This window comes from Mesocricetus auratus, unplaced genomic scaffold, assembly GCF_017639785.1.
Source record: "Mesocricetus auratus isolate SY011 unplaced genomic scaffold, BCM_Maur_2.0 Super-Scaffold_100003, whole genome shotgun sequence".
Taxonomy (NCBI): Eukaryota; Metazoa; Chordata; class Mammalia; order Rodentia; family Cricetidae; genus Mesocricetus; species Mesocricetus auratus.
In genome coordinates, this window is record NW_024429188.1 from 32,766,926 (window position 1) to 32,794,808 (window position 27,883).

At 33.7% G+C, this 27,883-nt stretch overlaps 1 protein-coding gene across 8 annotated transcripts in view; it reads left to right on the plus strand.

Annotated features, from left to right (window-relative positions):
- Dmd (dystrophin) overlaps positions 1–27,883 on the plus strand; it is a 2,157,616-nt gene that overhangs the window by 835,262 nt on the left and 1,294,471 nt on the right. For all 8 annotated transcript variants that reach the window (XM_040744180.1, XM_021232987.2, XM_040744181.1 and 5 more), the window contains 7 exons: positions 4,748–4,989; positions 9,443–9,623; positions 14,322–14,467; positions 17,169–17,381; positions 19,788–19,901; positions 21,234–21,389; positions 26,787–26,957. In XM_040744180.1, the coding sequence (XP_040600114.1) occupies positions 4,748–4,989; positions 9,443–9,623; positions 14,322–14,467; positions 17,169–17,381; positions 19,788–19,901; positions 21,234–21,389; positions 26,787–26,957 (1,223 nt within the window). The remainder of the gene's footprint in view (positions 1–4,747; positions 4,990–9,442; positions 9,624–14,321; positions 14,468–17,168; positions 17,382–19,787; positions 19,902–21,233; positions 21,390–26,786; positions 26,958–27,883) is intronic.

The following is a 27,883-nucleotide window of genomic DNA, read 5'->3' on the forward strand; positions in this document are numbered from 1 at the left end:
ATAGTTGATGATGAATATATTTGACAAGGAATACTTCACTTTAGGTGTCAGTTTTGAAGTAGTTTTATGGAAGGTGATGCATAATTAAAATTATTCTAGCAGTCTGTTACGCACTGTACACAAGTAATAAAATTAATGAAAGCACTTCAAGTAATGATCCATTTCCTCTGGGTGCAATGTATTTATTCATAGACTATTTCAGGGGTTGTTTAGAATATGAGATGTGAATGGATTATGATCCATTATCCCTGAGAATATAATGTGCTGCTCCAAAATGGTTTCCATAAGTATTGTTCATAATGCCTGGTGAGTTTGTATTCTTAAATAGCTAACCAAAAATTAGAAAACCAGATACTCACATGATTGACACTTAAACTCTGCAAATATTTAAATTTATAGGCTGTCATAAAACTTAAATTTTTCGGTTGAGCAAAGAGATTCAATCATATGAAATGCATACTCATAAACCAATGTAGTACGAATTCTTATAGACACATACATATTCTCTTGACAAATGGATACTATTTTCCGGACATATATTAAGGTATGTACCCAAAAAAGGAAGTAAATAGATAAGTAATTCAAATACTTAAATAGCATTTCTAACAGCGTGTTCTAACGTCTGCCTAAGCATTTTCAAGCAATCAGGATGTTATGTAATTATTTTGTATGATTTTCAATCCTCTATTTATTGCTCTTCTAATGTTTGTCTTCATAAGACTGGGTTACCTCACTCAGGATGGTTTCTTCCAGTGCTATCCATTTCCCTGCGAATTTCAAGATTCCATTGTTTTTTTTCTGCTGAGTAATACTCCATTGTGTAAATGTACCACATTTTCTCTAGCCACTCTTCAGTTGAGGGCATCTAGGTTGTTTCCAATTCTGGGTATGACAAATAATGCTGCTACGAACATACTGGAAGAGATGTCCTTGATGTATGAATGTGAATCTTTTGGATATATGCCTAAGAGTGGAGTTGCTGGGTCTGGTGGTAGGCTTATTCCCATTTTTCTGAGGAATCTCCATACTGATTTCCAAAGTGGCTGTACAAGTTGGCACTCCCACCAGCAGTGAAGGAGTGTTCCCCTTTCACCACAACCTCTCCAGCATAAATTGTTGTTGGTATTTTTGATTTTAGCCATTCTGACAGGAGTAAGATTATGTCTCAGAGTTGGTTTGATTTGCATTTCCCATATGGCTAAGGATGTTGTCTACTTTCTCAAGTGCCTCTCAGCCATTTTAGACTCCTCTATTGAGAATTCTCTATGTAGTTCTATTGCCCACTTTTTAATTGTATCCTTTGTTGTTTTGGAGACTTGCTTATTCAGTTCTTTTTAAATTTTGTAGATCAGTTTCTCAGTTTCAGGAGGTCCCATTTATTAATTGTTGATCTCACTGTCTGTGCTACTGGTGTTATGTTCAGGAAGCTGTCTGCTGTACCAATTTGTTCAAGGATACCACCCCCTTTCCCTTCTAGGAGGTCCCATGTGGCTGGATTTATGTTGAGGTCTTTGATCCATTTGGAGTTCAGTTTTGTTCATGGCGATAGACATAGATAATATCCGCATTCTTCTACATGCCAGCATCCAGTTATGCAAGCACCATTTGTTGAAGATTCTTTCTTTTTTCCAATGTATATTTTAGCTTCTTTGTCAAAGATCAGATGTTCATACATGTATGGGTTAATATCAGAGTGTTCAATTCAATTCCATTGGTCTATCTGTCTATTTTTGTACCAATACCAAGCTGGTTTCAGGACTACAACTATATATTAGAGCTTGAAGTCAGGCATAGTGATGGTTCCAGAGTTCCTTTGTTAAGTAAGTTTGTTTTGCCAATCCTGTGTCTTTTGTTTTTCCATACAAAATTGATTACAGTTCTTTCAAGTTCTGTGAAGAATTGTGCTGGTATTTTAATGGGGACTGCAGTGAATCTGTAGATATTTTTGGCAGGATAGCCAATTTTACTACATTGATCCTACCTATACAAGAGCATGGGAGATCTTTCCATTTTCTGAGGGCTTCTTTAATTTCTTTCTTTAAAGACTCAAAGTTCTTGTGATACAGGTCTTCCACTTGTTTGGTTAGCGTTACCCCAAGGTATTTTACTTTGTTTGTGGGAATTGTGAAGGGTGATATTTCTCTGATTTCTTTCTCAGCCCTTTTATCTTCTGTATATAGTAGGGCTACTGATTTTCTTTAGATAATCTTCTATCTTGCCACTTTGCTAAAAGTATTTATCTGCTGTAGGAGTTCCCTGATAGAGGTTTTTAAGTCACTTATGTAAACTGTCATATCATCTTCAAATCATGAAAGTTTGACCTCTTCCTTTCCAATTTGTATCCCCTTGATCTCCTTTTGTTGTCGTATGGCTCTAGCTAGAATTTCAAGTGCAATATTAAAAAGGTATGGAGAGAGTGGACAGCCTTGTCTTGTTCCTGATTTTAGCGGAATCACATTGAGTTTCTGTCCATTTAGTTTGATTTTGGCTCCTTGTTTTCTGTATATAGCTTTTATTATGTTTAGGTATGTTCCTGTTATCCCAAATCTCTCCAAGACCTTTATCATGAAGGGGTGTTGGATTTTGTTCAAGACTTTTTCTGCATCTACTGAGATGATCATGTGATTTTTCTTTTTCAGCTTGTTTATATGGTGGATTACATTGATGGATTTTCATATGTTGAACCATCCCTGCATCCCTGGGATGAAACCTACTTGATTGTGGTGAATGATTGCTTTGATGTGTTCTTGGATCCTATTTGCTAGTATTTTTTTGTTTTTTTGTTTTTTGGTTTTTTCGAGACAGGGTTTCAAATTTTGTGGAGTACTGGTTTTCAAAGTATGACCTGATGATTCTCTGAATTAACTCAGAGTCCATTGTTATGTCCCCCTCCTCATTTCTGATTTTGTTAATTTGCATGTTCACATTCTGCTGTTTGGTAAGTTTGGACAAAAGTTTGTCTATTTTGTTGATATATATATATATATATATATATATGTGTGTGTGTGTGTGTGTGTGTGTGTAAATCAATATAAGAATTTAGATTTCCTTAAGTCTCATTCTAATTTAAGTGAACATACACAAAAATAGATTCTTTTAAAGAAATTTTCCTTCCACTAAATCATTTTGTTCTTCATATATTTGAAGATACTGAGTTTTTGCTGTTAGGAATTGCTTCATGTGAATACAGAAATATGAAATCTCCAACTTCTCAATGTTCTAAAATAATTGGCAGTGCCAACCTAATTATTTTCAAAACTGTGTGATATAATTTTTAATTGATTTTCTTCTTTGTATGCCACTATTTAGTAAGGGAGTTGCATCTAAACTATTATATCTTTGAAAATATTATTTTTATAAACTAACTTTGTAATGTCTTGAGAAATTTAGCAGTGAGATATTTTAAGTTGTTACACTCCCTTGTTCTGCTGGTTAATACACTGGTAAGTTGGCTTAGTCATATGTCATATTGTCAGATAATTAAGATGTCATCTACAAAGACAAACTTGATCTCTCATATATGGTGGATATTACAGAGAAGTAAAGGTGTCCCTGCGTTTCGATTTGAAAATTGTAGAGAGACAAACTTCAACATTTGTAAATTAGAATCTTTTCAGATAACTCTAGCTTTTCCACTTCATGCTTTATGTCATGAATCAGCTGATCATCTGATTATTTGGGGGGGGGATTTATAACTTAAAAAAGGAACGAATGATTTTAGATGTATTTTCTTTTCTGAAAAGCACACAAACAGTACTCCAACTAATTCCCAAACCTGTATTTTTAATGAAACTGGAAGTTGTTTTCATAGTGTATAATAACAGAAATAGTGATATGACTTATTATTTAATTAACAAATGTTAATTGTGTTTAACATTCCTTTACAAACATCTATGGTATAATTTATTCATGAAGAGTTCACATCAAAACTCTGGTCAGTTTTCCTTTCCTGAAAATTTTCTACTATTCTGTATTTCATATACCTTTATTTGGTATTTTAGTTCACCAGTGTTCCTTGAAAAGTTTTTTTCTGCATTTCATTTTTTTAATTGCAAAACATTATTTTTTCTTTTTATTTAAATTAAAACAACCTTATTTTACATATTTATACCAGTTCCTTCTCCTTCCAATCCTCCCATGTTCCACACCAACTCTTCAGGGAGGATAAGGTCTTCCATGGGGAATCATCAAAGTCTGTCACATCATTTGGGGCAGGGCCTCGGCCCTCCCCCATGTATTCAGGCTGAGAGAGTATCCCTCCATGGAGAATGGACTCCCAAAGTCCATGCACTAGGGTTAAATATGGTTCCACTTCCAGAGGCCCCATAGACTGACATGACCTGAAACTGACACCCATGTTCAGGGGGCCTGGTTTGGTCCTATGCTGGTTCCTCAGCTGTCAGACTAGGGTGCATGAGTTTCCCACTTGCTCATGCTGTTTCTGTGGGTTTCCCCAGCATGGTCTTGACCCCTTTGTTCATCACTCCTCCCTCTCTCCAACTGGATTCCAGGAGGTCAGCTCAGTGTTTAGCTGTGCATCTCTGGTTTTGCTTCCATCAGCCACTGGGTGAAGGCTCTAGGATGGCACTATAAAAATTTCACATTTCTAATTAGATATCCCCTTTGTGTCTTTATCAGCAATTTATTGAATTCTTTTGGAACATTTTTATAATACAAACACATTGCTTTTCAGATTGCCTGTTTCAGACTGGGACATATATTTGTTTTGTTTTGTTTTGTTTTCCAGAGGGTGTCAATGCTGAAAGTATCATACAGGCTTCGGAACTACTGAACAGCCGATGGACAGAATTCTGCCAATTGCTGAGTGACAGAGTTAACTGGCTAGAGTATCAAAACAACATTATTACCTTTTATAATCAGCTACAACATTTGGAGCAGATGACAACTACTGCTGAAAACTGGTTAAAAACCCAACACACCACCCCATCAGAGTCAATAGCAATTAAAAGCCAATTGAAAATTTGTAAGGTAAGACTCTCCTCTTTACATTTGGAGCATGATCAATAGGCATTTCTTGGCAAATTGCAGGAGGACCATACCAAAGTGTTTAATAATAAGATTTCAACTCCCAAGTATTTAGCTCAGCATATTAAAGATCAAAATATAAACAAAGGAAATCCATTTAAATAAGTACTGTATTGATATTGTAATTCTGCCATTGATGTATATAGTTTATACATGGCTAATTGATTTTGTCAGTTTGCAGATGTTTGAGACAGTAAGTATAGAAAGCACATTTCCTATAAAAGAATGGCCAGTATACTGGAACTCTTTTTAGATGTAAAACTATGCACATGTTGAAAAAAATTGTAAGTAATACAATTAACTAGAAAGAACTCAACAATAAATCCTTATGGTAAAAAATGTGATAAAAAAGAAATATATAAAATTAATGGCACATATAAGACTGGACATTTTGAATGGTATTTCTTCACAACGACATATTTTACTAATATCCTTGCTCTACAGATAAAACTCGAAGAAAGGCCATGTCAAGTAAAGCTATTCCCTCTTCTGAGACAGAATCAGTGTAGAAATTGTGAATTCACAGGATAGAGTCAGAACCCTACAATAAAGACAGCCTTAAGAGTGAGCCCAAAGTGCCTGCATGGAAATAGAGTGAGAAAATAAACAAGCAATTTTATCATCCTCTCTGCCTGAAGAGTCTGGACAGGGCTCCCCACTGACTCAACTTAATTAGGAGGCAAAGAATAAGGAGGTGTGATCTGTAAATTCTCCTAGGGTCATGAGAAACGAATGAACAAACAAGGTGGAACTGCCACCAAGGGTCCAAGTAAGAAATTAAAAGAGCTCATCTTCAAGTGATGAATTTTAAAAGTTAATCATGAAAGAATGTGACCTTTTCCAACCCTTAATATAAGCTTGACACTGTTCCTGGGAAACAAGAGGTTTATTAGAGGCTAGGCCAAAGGACATCATGGACAAATGTTTACTGATAGACTGAGATGTGTATATTTAGTATAAAGAGAGATTAATCTGCCTATTTTCAACAAGAACATTTTAAATGAAGGCTGACTGGATATGGAGAACTGACACTCTTGGTCTGACAAAAAATATTGAGCTCAAATGACATTGGGAAATGTAATGATGTTCTTAATCATAAAAAAGGGATTTGGTATTTTTCTTCAGTTTCTGTAAATATACTAGGAAGTAAAGAAACACAAAATATAGTTTTATACAATAAATTTAAAAAAAGAAAGGCCTTTGCATAAATGGACAAACACACTAACTGCAGAATTTCTATGTTTAGATGTATTTAGTAATTAGATACTAGAGCCCACAACCTGTTTTCCATTTCTCTGAGGAATGGCTCACATGCAGTAGTTGCTGCAAGAAAACTATGGTAAAGACAGGCATTGTTATGCAGTCACTAGACATGGTAAAGACTGGATGACTTTTTTTATTCAAAGAAAGCATGGAAAACATAGTAAGATCCTGTCTTAAACAACCAATATAGAAAGTTGGTGTCACCTTAACTGTAGTTTTGATATTCAGATGTAGAAACAGACACCTAAGAAATAATATATATAATATATTATTTATAATGTGACAAAGAATGATAGTGTGTATATGAGCTAGCTTTCTGACAGAAGTCTAGCATAGATTGTATTATTAAATCAATGTGAATATGTTCTAACTATTCTGGAGGATAGAAATTAAAATTAACCACTGCCAAGATTCACGCCTTGTAAGTGACTGCCTACTCACTGAGTATGCCTATGACCTTTCCCATTTCATGTTCATGGACAGAATGGCAGAGTTAAAGAAATAGTTCCTTCATTTTGTTAAGCAACTAGCCCTATGAGATTAATACTCTAACTTGATAATTTAATTATATGTAACCTTTAGTGCCTCCTCAAATCCCATTTTCCAAGTACACTTTGCATTGAGTGTTAAGGCTTTAGCATATATGTTCTGAAGGACTACAATTAAACACTAAGTTATAGGAAAGAGAGTAAAGTGTTCATTGGCCATGGTTTCATCATACTTACACAAACAAGAGAAGATAGATACTAGGCAAATGATTAAAAAATAATGTAAAACTACCTTGGGAATAAATGACTTACTCAATGTTAGAGACCATATGAACGTAAAACATGACATAGACATAAACCTGCAGGCATCTTCTTTAAGAGAAGAACAGAACATTTCCAGTGGTTATTTGGGATGACTTGATGTTAAATAAAGGAATATATACTCAGAATCATAGAGAAATAAAGACTGCACATGTAAAAGAAGGGCTATTATATGAGTATTAAGCATAGTGCAGTAGATGGGTGGGATATGAGTCAAATATTGAAAGGAAGACATATTGGCAGAAGAACAGTAACCGGAGAGTCAAATACAATCTTAGCTCTTCAGTGAATGACATTATTCTTATACCACTAAATGTTTTACATAAACTTATTAATAAAATCAAACACCAAAAGGCCAGGCAAAAAGGCTTTTGAGAAAACGGGATGAGATAGTGTCAAAAGAACTGGGGATCTTTGTTAGTGAGTGTAGTAAAGAGATATTTTCACTTTGAATAATTCCATAATAATAGAATATTTTATACATCTGAGATTAAGACAAAGATTGTATAATCTGGGGGACCAAGAACACCAAGTCCCTCTCTGAAAACAATGGCTAATTGTTAACAAGTTTTTGAAGTTGAATAGTTCATTTCAAAATGAATATTATATCCTCAGTCTTCAATTTCGAAAGCAATTCCGTTGCCAGTAGCAATGAGTCCTACTGTGAGAAACACATATCCACATTCTTCTCAAACTTATCTTTATACCTTTGGAAATAAAAGAAAATAGCTTTGCCCATTTATATTCTTGCCCTTATGAGAGATTATCTCAATCAATCCTCGTAATATAAGATTCTCCAAATAAGTACACATGCATCCTAAATCAACAATTTATTTTGCCATTTTAGTATGACTTCCAGTAAGCTCAGATTTAAATTTAGTTCTTAATTGCTATAATTTTAAAATTTTCCTCTCCATCTAATTGGCTCATGATCCCATTTTTTAATTTTAATTATCATGCTTTTTGCATATTAAGTACTAAACAAACCCAAATACTTTTTGAAAGGTAGCATAGATATGAATTATAAGTAAGTAACCATGGTAATAGTGCACTGAAAAAGATCATTTAAGAGAATTCATTAAGGTGCAGGTATATATATGAATATATGAAATATAAATTAAATGCAACTAAACTTGAAATGAGACTAAAATATTTATACACAAAACAATATGGTTGAAAAATACAATGTAAATTCCAAATTCAAGTGTGATATATAATTTTAAATATTCAATATTTCGTTATGGAAAAAAGAGGGTCCATGTGGTCCAACCCATAGGGACTGTTAGTAGATAACATTTGTTCTGTAATGGGATGTCATTTTACTCAGGGGCATAGCCAAGAAAGATGGGTGAAAACTGCAGAACATTATAAAACAATGCAAAATATAAAAAGAAATTTGTAAAGTGTATTTCTCTTAGACTCATTAGTGTATTTTATTTAGACTTCTTAGTCAAAACTATTATTGCAAGGTTTAATAGATTTTTAAATGATATATATCTTATATTCTGTCTTCAAAACTTAGTATTCATTTTTATCACATTAATATAATTTTTATACTACCAACATGTCAGTTTCTTAGTATTAAATACAGTTTCAGAGTACTATAGTGGAATTCAGAGTATTGTATATGTGATTTTTATCAGAGTACAATTGAGTACAGACTACAACTGAGATTGAAAGTAGGTGCTATTGAATGAATGTGTAGAACAAGAGAGTGAAATTCTTGGATAGTTACCCTAAAAAAAAGAGTAGCCATAAAAAGAAATGAGGCCAGGTAAAACATAGAAAATTGCAGATGTAACCATATGTATTTGTACATAAATAAAGAAAATATTGTATAAGCACATATAATCTATGTATTATAGAGATTTATAAATTCATATAGTATATTATATACATACAATATATTTTCAACATGTGAATTGAATGAAATGCTATTTACTGAATGACTTTAGAATTTAAAGCAAAGACATTTTTAAATAAAAAGTGTTAAAAATAAACATCTTCATATGATTTAATTTAGTGAAATTTTAATTTGTGTTCATTTATAATACAATGCAAACATACACATTTGTGAGCTATAATGTTCTAAATCATAATATTCTGAAAATAAGGTACATCATAATGATGAGTCTCATTGAACCAAGAGCTATACTATTCTTAAATTTATGACTTATGATAGAGTATGGATATTTATTCTTAAATTTATGATCTATGATAGAGTATAGATATTTTTGACAAATATTTGTCAATGATATTGATTTGATGTCATATCACTAGCTGTAAACAACTTTTTTGTGACAATATAACATATTGCAATGCAGGATGAAATCAACAGGCTATCAGCTCTTCAGCCTCAAATTGAGCAACTGAAAATTCAGAGCATATCCCTGAAAGAAAAGGGACAGGGGCCAATTTTCCTGGATGCAGACTTTGTGGCCTTCAAAAATCATTTTAACCACATCTTTGCTGGTGTGCAGACCAGAGAGAAAGAGCTACAGACAAGTAAGTAAAATGCTTTTAAAGCTAATTTGAGATCTTTGAAACTGCTTATTTGTGGGTAAAATATTAAATACTGAAAAATCAAACAAAAACAAGAATAACCACTATCAGTGTGATAATCCTTCTGTTAATAAATAACAAAATACTAATGTTGGATAACAGAAAAGTATCTTTTTCTGTAATATTTCAATGACTTTGAATAAGAATAAATAAATAATGCTTCATAGAGTTATAACTTCTCCATGGTGGGTTATAAATTCCAGAATCAAGCATTTTGAACACTTTTGAAAATAAAAAAGCAGTTCAGTAGACTTCCACAAGATTTCTTATTGTGTAGGTGGAAATATTTGTGCAGGAATCTTCTGATAGTCTGTCAGGTCATTTGAGAACTATATACTTTTGGGAACCACATCTCCAGGAAGGACAAATTATTCCTTGAGCTATATTTTATTTTTGGAACTCAGTAATTATATAAATCTTCTTTTGTTCACAAAGTAGAAGATAAAAGTAGAACAAATATGCAATTTTTTTACATGTGGCTAACAATTTTTTAAGATGTCTCTTTAAAAATTATTTCTAGAAGATGTTAGTACATAGTATTTCCTTGAAATGTCTGTTCATTAATTTTAAGACAAAATTTTGTACTGCTTATCTTTTTAAATACTAAAAAACATCATTTAAATATTTCTAGAATATTTGGATATAGCCTAAGCTTTACTAGATAATTTTTGATTAAATTAAATTAAATTTACAATGTGAATTTTCCTTTTTTCTGCTTTTTAAAATAGTTTTTGCTAAGAGGTTTATTTTTCTATATGGAAATCAGTCAGTAAAACTTTAAAATGATGACAGCACCCTCTAGTGGACAGCAGTCTACTTACTGCTGAGTTCCAACTGAAGAAGATAGTCTTAATACTCTAATCTTTCATTTATTTTAGCCTCATTGTATTTTATTTCGTGGATGAAATCCATGAACTTTGCTTAAAATAAAATAATTTTAGTGGATATTCTATGACTGAGCTTCTTCACTGGAATGTTCTTTTAATTCTTGTATGCCTATTAAGTTCAATCTTCAGTTTAAAGGAGTCTGGAATAGCCACATTGATAGCTGAGGTTTTCCTATGTTACTACAATGTAAATATTTAATATTCGTTGTATTTGCCTACTTATCGATGTATACATATAGTGATCAGTATAAACATGAATATTGATTGAACTTTCCCGACTTTCCTTTCCACACCCGGGTCCCTAACTAGTGTGGCCATTTGGGGTCCATGATAAAGAGTGGGTAGACAGGTGTCAAAAGGCATGGAGATTGTCTAGAAGAAGGGGCTAAAGGGAAAAAGCATATTTACCATCCCACTGTTTTTATAAGAGGATTTCTTATATTTTTGCCTACTGTTTTGGAAAACTTGCACTGCTTAACAACTATTGAATCAAGGAGATTGTGGCTTCATAAAATGAATTTGATAATGTTTCTTCTGTTTCTGTTTTGTTGGGGTTGGGGTCTTGGAATTGTTGACTTCTTTGCTGTGTGGGCAGGTCTCCTGTAGCTGTACGCGATGGGGTTGGGGTCTTGGAAGGGCTGATGTCTTTCCTGAAGCTGTACTCGCTGGGGTTGGGGTCTTGGAGGGGCTGATGTCTTTCCTGAAGCTGGACTCGCTGGGGTTGGGGTCTGTGTGGGCGGGTCTTCTGGATGCCAGGAGCGGCCCGGAAGATCAAGGGGGATGGGTGATGGGCGGGCGGTCCCAGCCGGAGACACAATCTCACCTGAAGCTGGACTCGCTGGGCTTTCTGGGTCTTTGAACTTAGAATATGTTCCTTTTTCTATTCCTATTATTCTTAGGTTTTATCTTTTCATATTCTTCCAGAGTTCCCATATGTTTTGTGTCAGGAATTATTTTAGATTTAACATTTTCTTTTATCAATATATCTATTTCCCCTCATTTGCATTTTTCTTTATTGTTTCTATTTCCATATTTAGTTCTTAAACAGTTTTATTCATTTCTTTCAGCTGTTTCTTTTTTCTTAACTTTTATTTTTCTTTAAGTGATTTCCTGCATTCCCCCCTCATTTTCTATAAGTGATTTATTCATTTTCTCTTTAAGGACCTTTATCATCTTCATAAAATTGACTTTAAGTTATTTTTCTTGAGCTTACTATAGTGGGGTGACTGAGCACTGGTAATGACATACTGCCCTGACTATTGTTTATATTATTACACTGAAGTTTAGTTATCTGGATTTGGGATGATTATAGTTCAAGGTGCTGATTTCTGGGTTTGTCTTTGTTTGATGGTCATCTTCTTCCTTGGTTTCTGTGTCCTCTCTGGTCTTCTGGTTGCCATGGCCTGTGGTTTAGTAGAAGCTTAATACCCAAACTTGGTCTGGACTTCTGATGACTTGGATGACCTCTGGTTCAGCAGGGTTTGCTACCCAAGTTCGTGTCTAGAATTCTGTTTATGTGTGGCTTCTAATATGGATAGGGGTCTTCTCAAGTTCAGGACCCTGGTCTTGCTTCTGGTGGAGTAGAATGTTTTTGCCTGGTTTTCAAAGAGTTGGCCTAGTCTATGTGTTGCATGATGCTGGTCTGGATTTTGGGAGGTAGGATCATGGACTAGGGTAGGAGGCTTCTTTCTGACGTGTGAGCAGGGATATGGTAACAAGAAGGGAAGGGGCAATTGGGTTATGTTGGCCAGGCATAGGTGGGAAGTAAGGGTAATCTTGCCTGTGATTCAGAATGTTTGCCTGGCCTCTGGTGGAATAGTAATCTTCTGCCAGAGGTTGGGAAGGGCAGATGGGATTATTCTGGGTTGTTACAGGCAGAGTTTGGGAGTGTGGTTGTGGATTACCTGCTTTAGGGAGCTGGCCTTGCTTCTAATAAGGTAGATGGCTTCCACTAGAGGTACGAGCCCAGATATGGTGATAGAATCAAACATAAAATATACTGTAAAAGAAAAGCATATCAAATTATATCACAATACTGGACCAAAGTAATGCCAGCTGGGCCAAAACTAGCCCCATCTTTACAAAATATCATAAAACCAGTTTCAAGGTCACATACTAACATTCTGAAAACTCTTGATCCATGCACCCGTACTTCAAATCACACTCAGCACCACTGTTTTCCATGTTCATATTAATTTGGTACATTAGGAAGCATTTAAAGTGTTCAACTTGTTTTATAATCCACAATCCTTCAAACAGAAGCATGGTCAGGCCTATCAAAATATCCCAGTTCCTATTACCAACTTCTTTCTTATTTAGGGCTCTATAGCTGTGAAGAGACACCATGACCACAATAACTCTTCTAAAGGAAAACATTTAATTGGGTGTCTTAGAGTTTCAGAAATTTAATCCATTATTTTCATGGTGGGACATGGTAGTACATGGTGGCATGCAGACAGACATGGTGCTGGGGAAAGTGTTTAGAGGAGAGAAGAGGTTACCTCTTGATCCTTGAGGCAGCAGGAAATGAACTGAGATGTTGGGTGTGGCTTGAACATGCATGAGACCTCAAAGCCTGACTCCACAGTGACATACTTCCTCCAACAAGGCCATACCTACTCCAACAAGGCCATACCTATTTATAGTGCCACTCCCTATGAGCTTATGGGGGGGCAATTATGTTCAAACCACCACACATACCCTAAATATTTTACCAATGTTTATTAACAATTCTGTATAATACAGTCTATTTTTACCTCAACTATAAACAAATGCTTCCTTAAACATTGTAAAATAGATGAGACTAGCCTAGTACTCTTTATCTTCTCACATCCACTTTCTAATTGCCAGTATTATAATCATGTGTTACCATACCCAATTTATTATGTTATTTGGTGTTTTCTAATTCTTAGCTAATTTCTCAATAAACAGTCAGGATAGGCATAGGGACCAAATATATAAATGCTTTCCAACTGATATGTATGTATAGAGATACTGTAAAAATAATAGATGCCTTTCAGTAGTTTTGATTGTGAAACTAGGTGGTTTTGTTTAAAATCCTGAATTTAAATCTTAGTAAAACAAATTAGCTGGCTATCTTTTCAATCTGAATTCCATTAATTTTAAATGGCTTTAATAACATATAAGTAACTGATTTCTTATAATTCATGTGGAATTCAGTTAGAGATCCTAATACATATTAATCTTATAATCTTATAAAAATTAATGTATCTCAGTAGAATCAGTGATGATATTTTAATGTTAGTGATCTTATATAATAGTATTGTTCTTTGCAAGACAAACCATTACAAAAGAAAGGTTGCTTTTAATGTTTGATATACTTTCTCAAAATAGAAACTGTATGATGTTAGGAAAAATACTCAGCCTCTTTCTCTGTTTCCAAACCTTGAAAATGATTAAGTTATAAGAGTTTGAGTTGAATTTTAAAATTTAAAATTTTGAAAAGTTGATTTTGAAAATGTGAAAGTAAAATGTTGAATTTTAAAATTTAAGATATCTCATAAAATAGTCTTAACATACCAGACATGTATTAGGTAAGAAATTGGCTTCATAACACAACAAAATTTTATTATATTTCAGGCACAGATATTTATTAATACTCTAGATAATATAAATGTATTTGCTGAAAAATGAGGAAAATATGACAGGGTTTAAATTGATTGAATTAGTATTCTCTTTCCAGAGTTTAAATTGATTTAATTATTATTCTCTTTCTTTGTTCCCTTTAATAAAGTTTTTGACACTTTACCACCAATGCGCTATCAGGAGACAATGAGTTCCATACGGACGTGGATCCAGCAGTCAGAAAATAAACTCACTATACCTCATCTTAGTGTTACTGAATATGAAATAATGGAACAGAGGCTCGGTAAATTACAGGTCGGTAGATATTTGAATATCATAAGCAACAAATAACATTTCTTATTCATCAAAATCTTGCATTGTTGTTACATTAAATATAAATAATGATAATAATGGTAGGAATCTCTTGACTTTTTATTTCTATATAGACACTTTTATAAATGAACACATATGTGAATATTTATGTTTATAATAAAAGTACTACCTTTAGAATGATTGTGGAATAAAACTATAATTTCCATTTCGTTTTAGTCTACATTTAAGAGATCAAATATGAGTATTATAATTAAAATTATTTTTCATCATTATGTATTTTATAAATCCTGATATCTTTAAGAATTAGTAAAATAAATAGATTTATATAATTAGTTAAATGATCGGGCTGGCGAAACCCACAGAGGCAGCTGACCTAAACAAGGGGGAACACATGGACCCCAGACTGAAGACTGAGGGGCCAGCATGGGACTGATCCAGTCACCCTCCCAACATACCTGGGTGACAGAGAGGAGGCCTTGGCAATCTGTGGGTCCTTGGAGACTAGACCAGTATTTATCCCTTGCATACAAAAGGACTCTGGGAACCCATACCACGTGGAGGGATTCTCTCTCAGCCTGAACACATGGGGAAGAAACTAGGCCCTTCCCGGGATGATGTGACAGACTCTGAAAATCCTTCATGGAGGCCCTTGCCCTCCCTGGGGAGCAGAAGGGGGATGGAGTGGGGGTGAGGGGTTGGGAGGGTTAGGGGTGGGGGAAGAGGGGAGGGAGAGGAAACAGAAAGTGACATGCGTAAAAAGCTAAATAAAAACTAAATAAAACTTTATTGTAAGATTATGATGAATACTGAGTAGCTATTTTAACAGCCTAAGTCAGGGGAAGTTTAAATGCCAATATGAGAAATTAATGTAATATAAGGACATGTGAGGACTGATTTTTTGTTGATGATAAAATCACCATGTTGTGTACTCATTTTTATTTGGAATATATATTTATTATAGTTAGAAATTTATGTATTTTATGTTCTCCTCCCCCCCTCTTCTTCCCTCCTCTTTCTCCTACCTCCCTCCACCTCACCCTCACCACAGGGCTCCCAATATGTTCAGGAGCTCTTGTCCCTTTCCCTTCTCTGGATGGCCTGGGGGGAGTCAGTGGGGGGCATGGTAGAGGGAACTAGGATAGATATGTAAAATAAGATTTTTCTAATTTAAATAAAATTTATAATAAATAAATAATGAATAAACAAATAACAAATAAAAACTAAATTTAACCACTGACCAAGTTCCAGATGTGGTAAGCCCCAATGCAAATCAGGACTAACATGAAAATTCAAGACAGTATAACTCTTTCAAAAATTACTAATCAATAAACACTGTCCTCAAAGTTTAAAATGAAAGAAAAGAAAACAAAGATATTAAGTTATTGTATCTATATTTTAAGAATTAAGTTAATAAATATGCTATTTCAAGTATTAACTATTTTTAATAATTTTAAAGCAATTTTATTCAAATATTTTCTTATTTATAATTCCTAATTATAGGTTATTTTCTCTATTGTAATATAGAAAAATATCAGCAGGGTTCCTCTTTCTGCATATTTGGTGCAGTAATTCTGATGTTCACTTGATAAAAGTGTCACCTAAAAACTAATGAACTACAGAAAAATAAATGAACCTATAAAAATAAAGCAATTAGGCAATAGAGAAAGTACAAAACAAAGGTTGGATAAATTATTAAAAACTGATATTAGAACATAAAAACAAGTTACAGGTGAGCAGTCATAAATACAATTGGAAAATGTAAGGACCCTGTTCCATAAGAGAAAACCAAAATTACAATGTGCAAGGAAGTATTTTAAAGAAATAAGAATGGTGAAATATTTTAAAATATCCGGTAGACCTGATAGACAGTCATTTGTGTCATTAAGATTCAAGAACAGCCAATCTAAAATCACCAAATGATACAAATAATTTTTTTTAAAAAACAAGGAATTGTCTTCAAAAGAAAGTCACCAAGGAAATAATAAACTTTCAATATTTTCTTTGACAAACTATTAATGCAATTCTAAAAGATGAAGTAGATCTTTTCTAGTATATACTAAGTAAAATTCAGAAGCAAATAAACTCAAGTAATTATGGGAATTTAAGTTTTTGAAGAAATCTATTCAGTATTTTATATTAATACATAAATTTGCATTCAATTGTGTATATAAACATAATTCATGAAAATTCTGCATATTTATACAAATATTAGAATATGTTCAATGGTACATGTAGATGAGTATAAGCACAATTCATAAAAATAGAAAGTTAGCAATGAAGCATAAATCTTTAGTCAATTTATATTAGTACTCAACTATGTTGATAGCACATAAAATTTTATCATACAGATAAATATAATTTAGTAACAATTTTAAGGAGGAAGGTTGAAGATTGGCTTAATGAGATTTCACTGTAGATAAATTAAATTTTTTTCCTTATAGAATAAACATAGTTATTAGTGTACAGACATTAAGTAAAACAAGGTGTACAAAATTTTTGGATAAATAAAATATGCTTTGGAATTTATTAGTCATTATGAGAATACATGTAGATTGTTTTATCAAAAATTCTACTTTGTTGAGAACTTTAAATTATGTAAGCTTTCATTTAATTTCTTCTTGATGTGACAAAAATTCAATTATGCATCATTTAGTATAAATACACTTTGCGTTTTAATTTTGAGGCTTTGCAAAGTTCTTTGAAAGAACAAGAAAGTGGCTTCAACTATCTGAGCACCACTGTAAAGGAGATGGCCAAAAAAGCACCTGCAAAAATAAGTCAGAAATATCAGTTAGAATTTGAAGAGGTTGAGGGGCGCTGGAAGAAGCTCTCCACCCAGCTGATGGAACACTGTCAAAAACTAGAGGAACACATGAGTAAACTTCGAAAAATTCAGGTAAGCCAAACTTTTGCTTCTTATATCCATGCTTATTTTTATACATAGCAGTGCATTGTACAATGTGATAGGAAATAGATATTTGACCTCCAGAGTCCTCCAAAGGCATCGATGAGATTAAAAGTCAAATATATCACAAATGAGTATAACTTGACTATTTTTCCTAAGAAAAGTATAATAAGTTATTCTTGGATTATCCATATAATTGAATTGATTTTTTCACAAATAACAATTATAGTTAAAGTTTTTAACATAATAATTTAAAACATACTTCTTACATTAGTTATATTTTCCTGAAGTTGTATATGTAATTTAACTTACAACACACACACAAACACATTATGTGTACATTTATCTATGGCACGTGTATATTTTCACTACCATATTTTACTTTTGACTCATAAGTCCCTTCAATGACTTCTATTAACTTAATATTTTAGTAGCTTTACCACACTAATAATGACCTGGATTGCCAATAATTATGTATGAGTCTGAAATTCCAAATTAGTTAATATCACAAGTTTTCTCGTTCTTAGCTGTGTCTCTCTTCTCAACTGTGAAATATAATATTAGGAAAAACTTCAAAAGCATAATGACTTCATTCAAATAAATTAGAACAATGTCCTTACTTAAATTCTGGTCCTGCTAGTGAATTTTTCATTGTTATATTTTCCAGCTAAAATACTACCCAGAATGCCCAATCAATGATCTACATGTATGGGTGAGGCTTCCTATGAAGGCAGGCATTAAGGGAAAGAGTATTTGTTTGATATTTTTAGCTTCTCAAAGCAAGACACAATCTTTTATTCATGGGAACATCTCCTATTATCCTGTCATCTTCTGGTGACTCTCTGGCTCTGAATATCTTTTTATCTATCCTTCTGTCCTACCAGCTTTTGTATTTTATTAGCTTCCTCTTAATAAAACAAGGCCTCTAGCATTTTCTTATTCATGTTATGATGTGCCAGATGATAAAAGATATTGTTCACTTGCTTAAATTTTTCTTATCTGTCATGTTGGATATTTTTGATTGGGGATAGTTGAGAACTTCCTTAATAAGGAAAAGAGCAAATAAAATACTTATACAGATGTTTCAAATATACTTTAAACTAGTGAATCTCAGTATGAAAGTGGGTAAAATGTGATCCTTGCAAAATTGAGCAGATGCTCACTTCTTCGGAATATGTTCAATATTGCATCCACAATATGTATGTTTTATAATAAAATGCATAGTTCAGAAATGTACTTTGTCATGGATGGTCATGAATGTTTCACATTGTGTGAGTTATTTCACTTACAGAATGGAATTAAACACAGCAGCAACAATAGAACGACAATTGCAAAGGTCTGTTACCAGTATTTTTAAAACAGGGAAATACAATTGTTTTTTCCATCATATAAACATCAGCATAAAAAGGGAATAGCTTGTTGGCATAAATTTAGAAAATGAATATGTGTGGAGTAAGAATGAAATAAACCTAAGATATTATGTTTAATTCATCAAGGAGTCCATGGTAAGACCTGAATGAAGATAATGGAGACATGGAGGGGGGAAAATAGCCTTGAAAGATACCAGTAATGGTTGATAATGTTTAGGTCCTTAGATTTAGTCAAATACATTTAAAACTGTAGTTACTAACTATATTTTCAACATATTGAAGGAGAAACTTTATGGGAAGCATATATTTTCAATAGAAATTTGAGAAAGGAGAAAGGGTGCAAATATGCATTGTAATTTAATTACATGTAGTTAAAGAGGTGACAGGTTTACATTTGAAAAGTGACTGAAGTGAAGTACATAAAGAAACGTTATGCAAGGTAAAAAGATGGGAGGTGTTTGTCAATTTATAAATGGCAAAACATGTCTTTGTTTGCCTGGTAGTTAATTTTAACTACTCAGACAAATAAGTAAATAAAAACTTTGTTTTTAAAGGTAACAAAATCTTCCCTGAAAATCCCCAAATGAAGGAACTGTCTAAACTGTCAACTGCAGAAAAAATTTTCGGGAAGTTCAGGTTTAGGGAAGCTATAAAAACACCAGTAGGTTGACTTTATTGTTCATCATTTGTTTTATGTACATGAAGGGCACATTATTAGTATTATCATGCGTTGCTTTGTAACTTAAAATTTTTCAAGAGGGAGTATGATTTAATGTTCTCAAGAGGGGCATAATAAAACTACATTTGGTAGTTTTTTTTAAAATAACAGACTTCATACACCGATGCTTATACTATAGACCATAAAATGCAGTCTTAGTGAAAATATTCTTTTCTAGAGTCCATACTATGAAACATCCCTCAAACATGAGAATTGTCTTCTGGCGTGTATTCAGACATAATATCATGATTAGCTGTGATGAGAACAATCAGCACTTAGTAATATTTCAAAATTGTTCTTTTACTCCAGAATCACATAAAAACTTTGAAGAAATGGATGGCTGAAGTAGATGTTTTTCTGAAAGAGGAGTGGCCTGCCCTAGGGGATTCTGAAATTCTAAAAAAACAGCTAAAACAATGCAGAGTAAGTCGGATGCTTTTCAGTTGGTATCTTTTATACAGATAATACCATTTAGTTACCTCATGTTGGGACAGTTCACAATCACTTGCAAATGGGACAGTCCACAATATCTGAACACATTTTTGGATATCTTAGCACCTAGAGCATAAAGGTCATTGTAGGAGGAAACAGTGTTCCAGCATTAACCATGTTTGGTCTGGTCAGCGGTGCGGCCCAAGGGGCCTGGCTAGTGACGTTGTTCACCGTCTATGTCTGTATACGTCTTTAGTCATGCCTAAAGTGAGTGTGGTTAGCGGTGCAGTAAACCTCCCTTTTATTACCTCATCTGTATTCGCCTATAATAAGTCACATGGTTAATGCCGCAACACTGTTTCCTCCTACAGGTCATGGATATTGCTAAACATCCTTCAAGGCCCTCGAAAAAAATAGTTTTAGTATCCAAAATATCACTAGTGCCAATATCACTGCGTTTTACTTGGGCCTCACTTTCTCACTTTATAAATCTTAACACAAAATTCAATATAATCTAAAGAAAATTTTGAAGTACTAATTAGTTTATGCCATAGGGTATAATTCATATCGTATTGAATTTCTATGACCTATAAAATAATATTAATAGTGTGTGTGTGTGTGTGTGTGTCGTGTACACATTAGAGGTGTACCAGAAGTCCTCTCTTGCTTTCCATGGTAATTTTGACACAGCCTCATAATGAAGCTGAAGCTCATCAGTTGTCTAAATTAGTTCGCTAGTACATTTTTCTTTGATTCAAGCAATAGAATAAGTACACACACCACTGTGGGCAGGTTTTACCTGTGTGTGCATACATGAACTTGAGTCCTCTTTTAATAGCAACCACTTTGTCCACTGAGCCATTTCTTAAGTCCAACAATAGATATTTCTGAAATGCTATTCATCAGACCATTATGTGCAACATGCAGAAAAGGATCATTCTCTTTAAATAACTTTCTTTTCAAGTAAAAGCTAAAAAAAAATCATGTTATCATATTATGGGCAATTATTCAAGTATTCTGTTTTTCAAAACCAAAACTATTTTGAAGCTATTCATGTATAATGCTCATTGATTTGATTCATTTTCTAGAAAGAGATAACAAGTGTATTTGAAACTCTTGAGATAAGTAGAATATGTATAGATAATTCCCTGCACTGTTCATAGCAAAGGAGCCACTGAATATTTTAAGGTCTTTATACAGATACATTTATATTTTTTAATTTTTAATAATCAGAATTCATGTAGGATATTAAGATGCATATATAATCATAAAATATGTGGTGATACTTTTTCAATCATGTTAAACAATATACTGTTTCCTTAGCTTTTAGTCAGTGATATTCAGACAATACAGCCCAGTCTAAACAGTGTCAATGAAGGTGGGCAGAAGATAAAGGGTGAAGCTGAACAAGAGTTTGCATCCAAACTTGAAACAGAACTCAGAGAACTCAACACTCAGTGGGATCACATGTGCCGTCAGGTATGAGCAATTTAATTTGCTGTGGCTTGTGTCCATGAATTTAATAAAGTTCCTGACAATGTTTACTATCAAAATCACTCTTATTTTGTAATATTTTAACTTTTTACACATGTTACTATCAGTTCCTTCTCTCTCCCCTCCTCCCCCGGCCCCCCAATCCTCCTAACTCCCTGTCACAATTCATTCCCCCTCCCCTCCTCAGGGAGGGTAAGGGCTTCCATGAGGGATTTTCAGAGTCTGTCATATCATCCCGGGCAGGGCCTAGGTCCTTCCCCATGTTTCCAAGATGAGAGAGCATAACTCCATGTGGAAGGCTCCCAGAGTCTATTTGTATACCAGGAATAAATACTCTCCAAGGTCCCACAGATTACGGAGGTCTCTTCTCTGACACCCAGGTTCGAAAGGGGCATGTCACTGTTATTTCAAACAAATTAGTCTTTTTCTATCATATATTGCTACAGTTTAGTCAATATTTTCAGAGGTACCTAATGGCTGGGCATGGGTGGCGCACACCTTTAATCCCAGCACTTGGGAGGCAGAGACAGGCAGGTCTCTGTGAGTTCGAGGCCATCCTGGTCTACAGAGCAATTTCCAGGACAGCCTCTAAAGCAATGCAGAGAAACCCTGTCTTGAAAAAAAACAGTTTTATTAACTGACTTAATGAGGATAGAATGTATATTTATACTTACTTGGTATGGAAAAAACTACATTCATATCCAAGTTTTTCAATTAATACATTATACATTTTGAAGATATTTATTACTCATTTCAGCATTAAATTATGGAAAATAAAACACAATCATAAGTAGTTGTATTACACTGTTCATGCTTCAAACATAACATTTTGTACTAATCCTGATCCTGGTATTTGACACATAAAATTTTTTTAGCTTTTTATTTCTTGAGATATCACATTACACATCTACTTACTGTCGCAAAATGACCTAGGTTTTGAGAGGGGTGGAAACTGATGATTCCACTTCAATAATCCAGAGGGAAAAAGAGAAGTGAAACGTATCTGTCCTTTATACAAATATCTGCACATTAGAATGAATATGTGATGTTTTCTATTATGTTAAAGGATAATCGTTATAAAAGTTCAAATGTCTGTAGTAGTTGAAGATACTGAACAATCCCTTAATTTGATTTTCAAAATAATGAAATGATAAAGGATTTAGATTATAACTAAAACAAATAACAGAGAAGAAAAGCAACATATTTTGAAATTTCAGAGATAATGCATCTAAATGAACAATGTTAAGATTTTATCTACTTAAAATAAAGGATAAATTCTTGTTCCACTGCCAGAGGCCCATAGACTACCCAAACCTCCTAACGTACACCCATGTTCAGGGGTCCTGGTTTGCTCCTATACTGATTCTCAGCTGTCAGACTTGGGTCCATGAGCTCCCACTTGCTCAGATCAGCATGGGAGCATGAGAGGGAGAGGGAACTGGGATTGATATGTAAAATAAAATTGTTTCTAATTTAAATAAAATTTTGCATGAAAATGATAATTTTTATTAAAAGTAGTCCACAAAATGATAAATTATGATCAAATGAAGTACGGAATTCAGAGAGAGAAAAAGGAAAGTTTTTTGTTTGTGCATACCTTTAATTACCATTATGTGTAGATATTTATTCAAATGCAATGAAGACATAGCTCAGCTAAATAAATCTTTTATTTATTTCCTTTGCTTATTTATTTGTCTATGTAATTACTAAACCTTTATTATCAGAAAAAATTGGTAACAAAATGAACATTTTAATTATCTTCATGAAAATTCTTGTCAATGGAGAAGGTGGAATTTAAATTACTTAAACATTATCTAGTTATGAAGAGGTTATATCTTGTTCTGGGGGTCATAGATTAAAGAATATGGGTGTATGGGTGAAATGGTATTCAATATTAAACTTGAAATCTTCACAACAGAAAACATGAACTTTCTGTTTTATCTGTTATGAAAATAGAATACAATATCATCAGTTGATACCAATTGTATAGCTCATGTCAAGCTCCTTAGCATTACCAATGTGCTACATTTAGGAGGAAAAGTCATGTTAGACTGAAGCATTTTCATATAACACACACATTTCATAATTTCTCTCTGGCTAGTAAAGCCATGGATTGTCAAATCTGCCAAAGATTTTAGGAGCTATGCTCACTAAGATGATCTTAGGCTAGTTATGAACATGAAGAAAGACAAATGCTGCTACCTTTCTAGGAACTGAGCTGAGACATTCTGGTTCCAAAGTTTCTCTTCCAGGACATTCATGTTATCATCTCAGAATGTATATTTTTGTCCGTAAAAATCTTGCTTCTGTCCTGTTTCTTCTAGTTTACTTGTATAGTGTAGCCTGATTGATTTTTTTACTGCAAATCTTGATTAAATTCTATCAGTTTTTTTATATTTTGTATCTGAAACTGCTTCAATTGATTCAGGAAAATGATAGTAACTATGTAAAAAATTAATATCATGTTATCTTAGGCTCTTTATCAGTTCACTGTGTAAAATATGTGTTTATTAGAATAATTGTCAAAATCACTGTTAATGCCATGCCCGCTTGAAGTAGTTATTTGCATTTAGTATATAGATTCTGAACAGAATCCCTGTTTAAATAGTAAAACATGACTAGAAGAATGAATCATTTTAAACTAAGTGTAACAGTATAGGATACATTGTAACAAGCTTTTCTAATACAGGGCATTGTTTTAAAAGTTATAGGTATTGCTGTCTTTCTGATGAATACTAAATTGTAAAAATTCATATATTCTGGAAGTGATGTGGTTTTAAAAACTAGATTTTATAAGATGGGTCTGTTGCTCAGTGATACAGGGTTTGTCTAATTTCAGGGAGACCCCAAGTCCAATCTCCAGTACTAAAAATATGACCAAAAGTATATAACAAAACAACATCCTCAGATATACATTTCATGTGTCTTCATACATTATTTAACAACTTGATTCTCAAAGAATATATATATATATATATATATATACAGACATATATATATATATATTTCAGCAACTTTAATTTTAGTATGGATAAGTTAATAATGTACTCCCCTATTAAAGCATACCTGGAAGTCTTTCTAATCAAATGGTATATCCAAGCTGAATTGAAGAGCATGCATGCAACTCTCTATATATATTCTTATTCACTCTTTTTTTTATATTTTATTTTCCAGTTTAAATTTGGATAAGAAACGAGGTTGCTTCACAAGTCAGTTCCAGGTCCCTCTCCCATTCCCTCCCCTCCTCCCGTGCCCTCCCCCCAACCCCTCCACCCCCCCCCCGTTATCCCCTCATTCCCCCAGGGAGGGTGAGGCCCTCCATGGAGGTGTCCATAGTCTGTCATTTCATATAGGGCAGGGCCTAGAGCCTTCCCCAAGAGTTTAGGGTGAGAGTGCACCTCATATTGTTCTATGGGAGTCCCAAGTCCGTGTGTATACTTGGGATGGGTACTGATCTGCTGCCCAAGGCTCAATAGATTCCCTAGGCCTCCTCACTGACACCCAGACTCTTAAGAATGAAAAAGAGATATTCAGATTGAATGCTATTAGCACTTTAAACATATTTTACTGTTATGCTGTCTTAAGTTTGCATGCTAGTGTGTATTATTCTCAACCGACATAGGAACTTAGTTTTGTTCCTCTCCCAAGTTGATTGTCTTCATGATATATTATTTGCTTATGTTATATATAAAAATTTATTAATATTGATCACTTAACTGTTAGTCATGTTTGAACATTCTCTACAGGCACAATCATTATATACATGTGATATATATTTTATAACATCATATACTATAAATATGTGTGTATTATATATAGCCACATACTATTTTTAATGAACCACTATGCATTTTCCACTGTTTTATACTTAGATTTATGAGAAATTATAATAACTACAAGGCAATTTTTTTCCTTTTTTTTAAATTTAAATTAGAATCAAGCTTGCTTCACATGTCAATCCCAGTTCCCTCTCCCTCCATTCCTCTCCACCCCACCCTTTGAATTTTATGTACTGAAATATTTAAAATTGCACACAAAATACACATAATTATATAAAGCTGCCATTAAGAATGTGCCAATACAAAATCAGCAGAGACAGCTGATCTGAACAAGGGGTAGCTCTTGGACCCCAGACCGACAGCTGGGAGGCCAGCATGGGACTGATCCAGACCCCCTGAGTGTGAGAGTCGGTAAGGAGGCCTGGGCAACCTATCAGGCCCTGAGCAGTAGATCAGTGTTTATCACTGACGTAAAAATGGACTTCGTGTGTCCATAACAAAGAGAGGGATGCTCTCTCAGCCTAGACTCTTAGGGGAGTGCCTGGACCCTACCCTGAGCAAAATGACAGACTCTGGATATCCCCTATGTGAAAGGAAGTGGCAATAAGGTGGGAGGCTGGGGGGATGGTGGGGGGTAAGGGAGGAGGGGAGGGAATTGGGAATAACATGTGAAGCAGGCTATTTAAAAATAAAGTAATAAAAATGAATGTGCCAATAAAATTATTATTTTTGCCAGTAAAATTATTAACTGCACATATTTTCTAATTTTGATTTTCTCTATTCCCAATGAAAATTGCCATATAAAACAGTATAAATATTATAATATACCAGACCAGTTATTTTATTAACTGTGCTAACTAAAAGTCTCTAGTACAACATATTCAAACCCCATAAGTTTTGTTCTTCTTTTGTTTGTTGTTCTTGTTGATATTTTCTTGTTTTTTTGTTTGTTCATTTATTTGTTTGTAGAGATGGGGTTTAACAAAAGGCTGATGTAGAACACACTTATTTGTTTCAGGCTGGTTGTGAACTCATGTGAGCCTCCCAGAGTGCTTGGATCATAGTCGTAGTCCATAATAATTGGCTGTCATGAGTTTTTATTTTATATGTACAATAATGGGTTGAGAGTAATTATGAAATAGTATTCTATATGTAATGAGCTGCATAAAGTATTAGTCTGGTTTATTGCTAGCTTGTCCATTTTTTCCAGAAAGAAATTTAGTGGGGCATTGCTGTTGATTTCTTCAGCTGCATATCCTGGCCAGTTCTATTGTCCTAATAATCAATCCTTCAAGTTCCTTTTAGTGAATGATAGATTTGAGAAAAATCACAATACTAATGTCTGCTAAGCTGTCTGTGTTTTGGGTCAAACATTATCAAGTGGACCCAGGAACAAACAATTGCCCCTTTCCCAGGACAGGAAGTGAAAGTTTGGTTAAGTTTGGTTATTTAGATCATTGTTCATTTTTCTTCTTGCTTTATTTTTACTGCTAAACTTTTTGTTATTTATAGACCTATCAGTAATATGTTGAAAATAATGCACTTTCACTGCCAATGCTTATGTTTTACCTTTTGCTGTTGTTGTTTGTTTGTTTTATGAAAGGTCTACACCAGAAAGGAAGCCTTGAAAGCAGGTTTGGATAAAACTGTAAGCCTCCAGAAAGATCTATCAGAGATGCACGAATGGATGACACAGGCTGAAGAAGAATATCTAGAGAGAGATTTTGAATATAAAACTCCAGATGAATTACAGACTGCAGTTGAAGAGATGAAGGTAAAATAAACCAAAATAAACAAAGGAAGGAAAAATAGAAAAAAATACATTTTAAAATTGTGATTCTACAAAATCTATACTTTTGTAGTACTGTTCTTATGGGAGCAAAGAAATGTTTATGGTAACTTTAAAAATAGAATCCCACTGGTTTCATATAATAGAGAATAATTACTAATTACATGACATTTGATAGATGTGAGATGCTATGTTGCCAAAGTTTGATCTGTAAACATCTGTAAGAAAGTACATTTAATGTATGAGATCTGAGTCATGAGAAATAGCCAATGTTAAAAATTAAATCACGGGCCAGGTGGTGATGCTGCATGCCTTTAATCTCAGCACTCAGGAGGCAAAGGCAGGCAGATCTCTGTGAGTTTGAGACCAGCCTGTTCTACAAAAGCTAGTTCCAGGACATCCTCGAAAATCACAGAGAAATCCTGTTTTGAAAAACCAAAAAATAAATTAGTAGATAAATAAATCATGGAAACATACTCCTGTCACAGGAAATACTTCTAACAAAGACCCTGTGGCAGAGTGGGAAAGGAAATAACAAAGAATTGCCTACACAAAAAGAATATATCAGAGGCTTAATAATTTGAGATTCATTTGAGACAATGGAAAAATATTCATTAATGTTGTAGCTGTATGGGCTATGTAGGAATTTCCATTCTGAGTAAACAGAATAGACGTTTCAAGGGTTTCTCATTAAAGTTATTATGATTTTAAATTTGATTGTGGGGACATCATGATGAGATGAGCTATATTAACAGCAGGTATTGTGAAGGTAATACAGATGATACTTTTGCTGCTAATTAGAAATAAATAAGGCAAATCCCCATAGAGCAATGAGTTATGACATCTGTTTTATCTGTAGTAGAACAACATGGCTGGATGATATGTCATCCCATTCCATTTTGACCTATTAC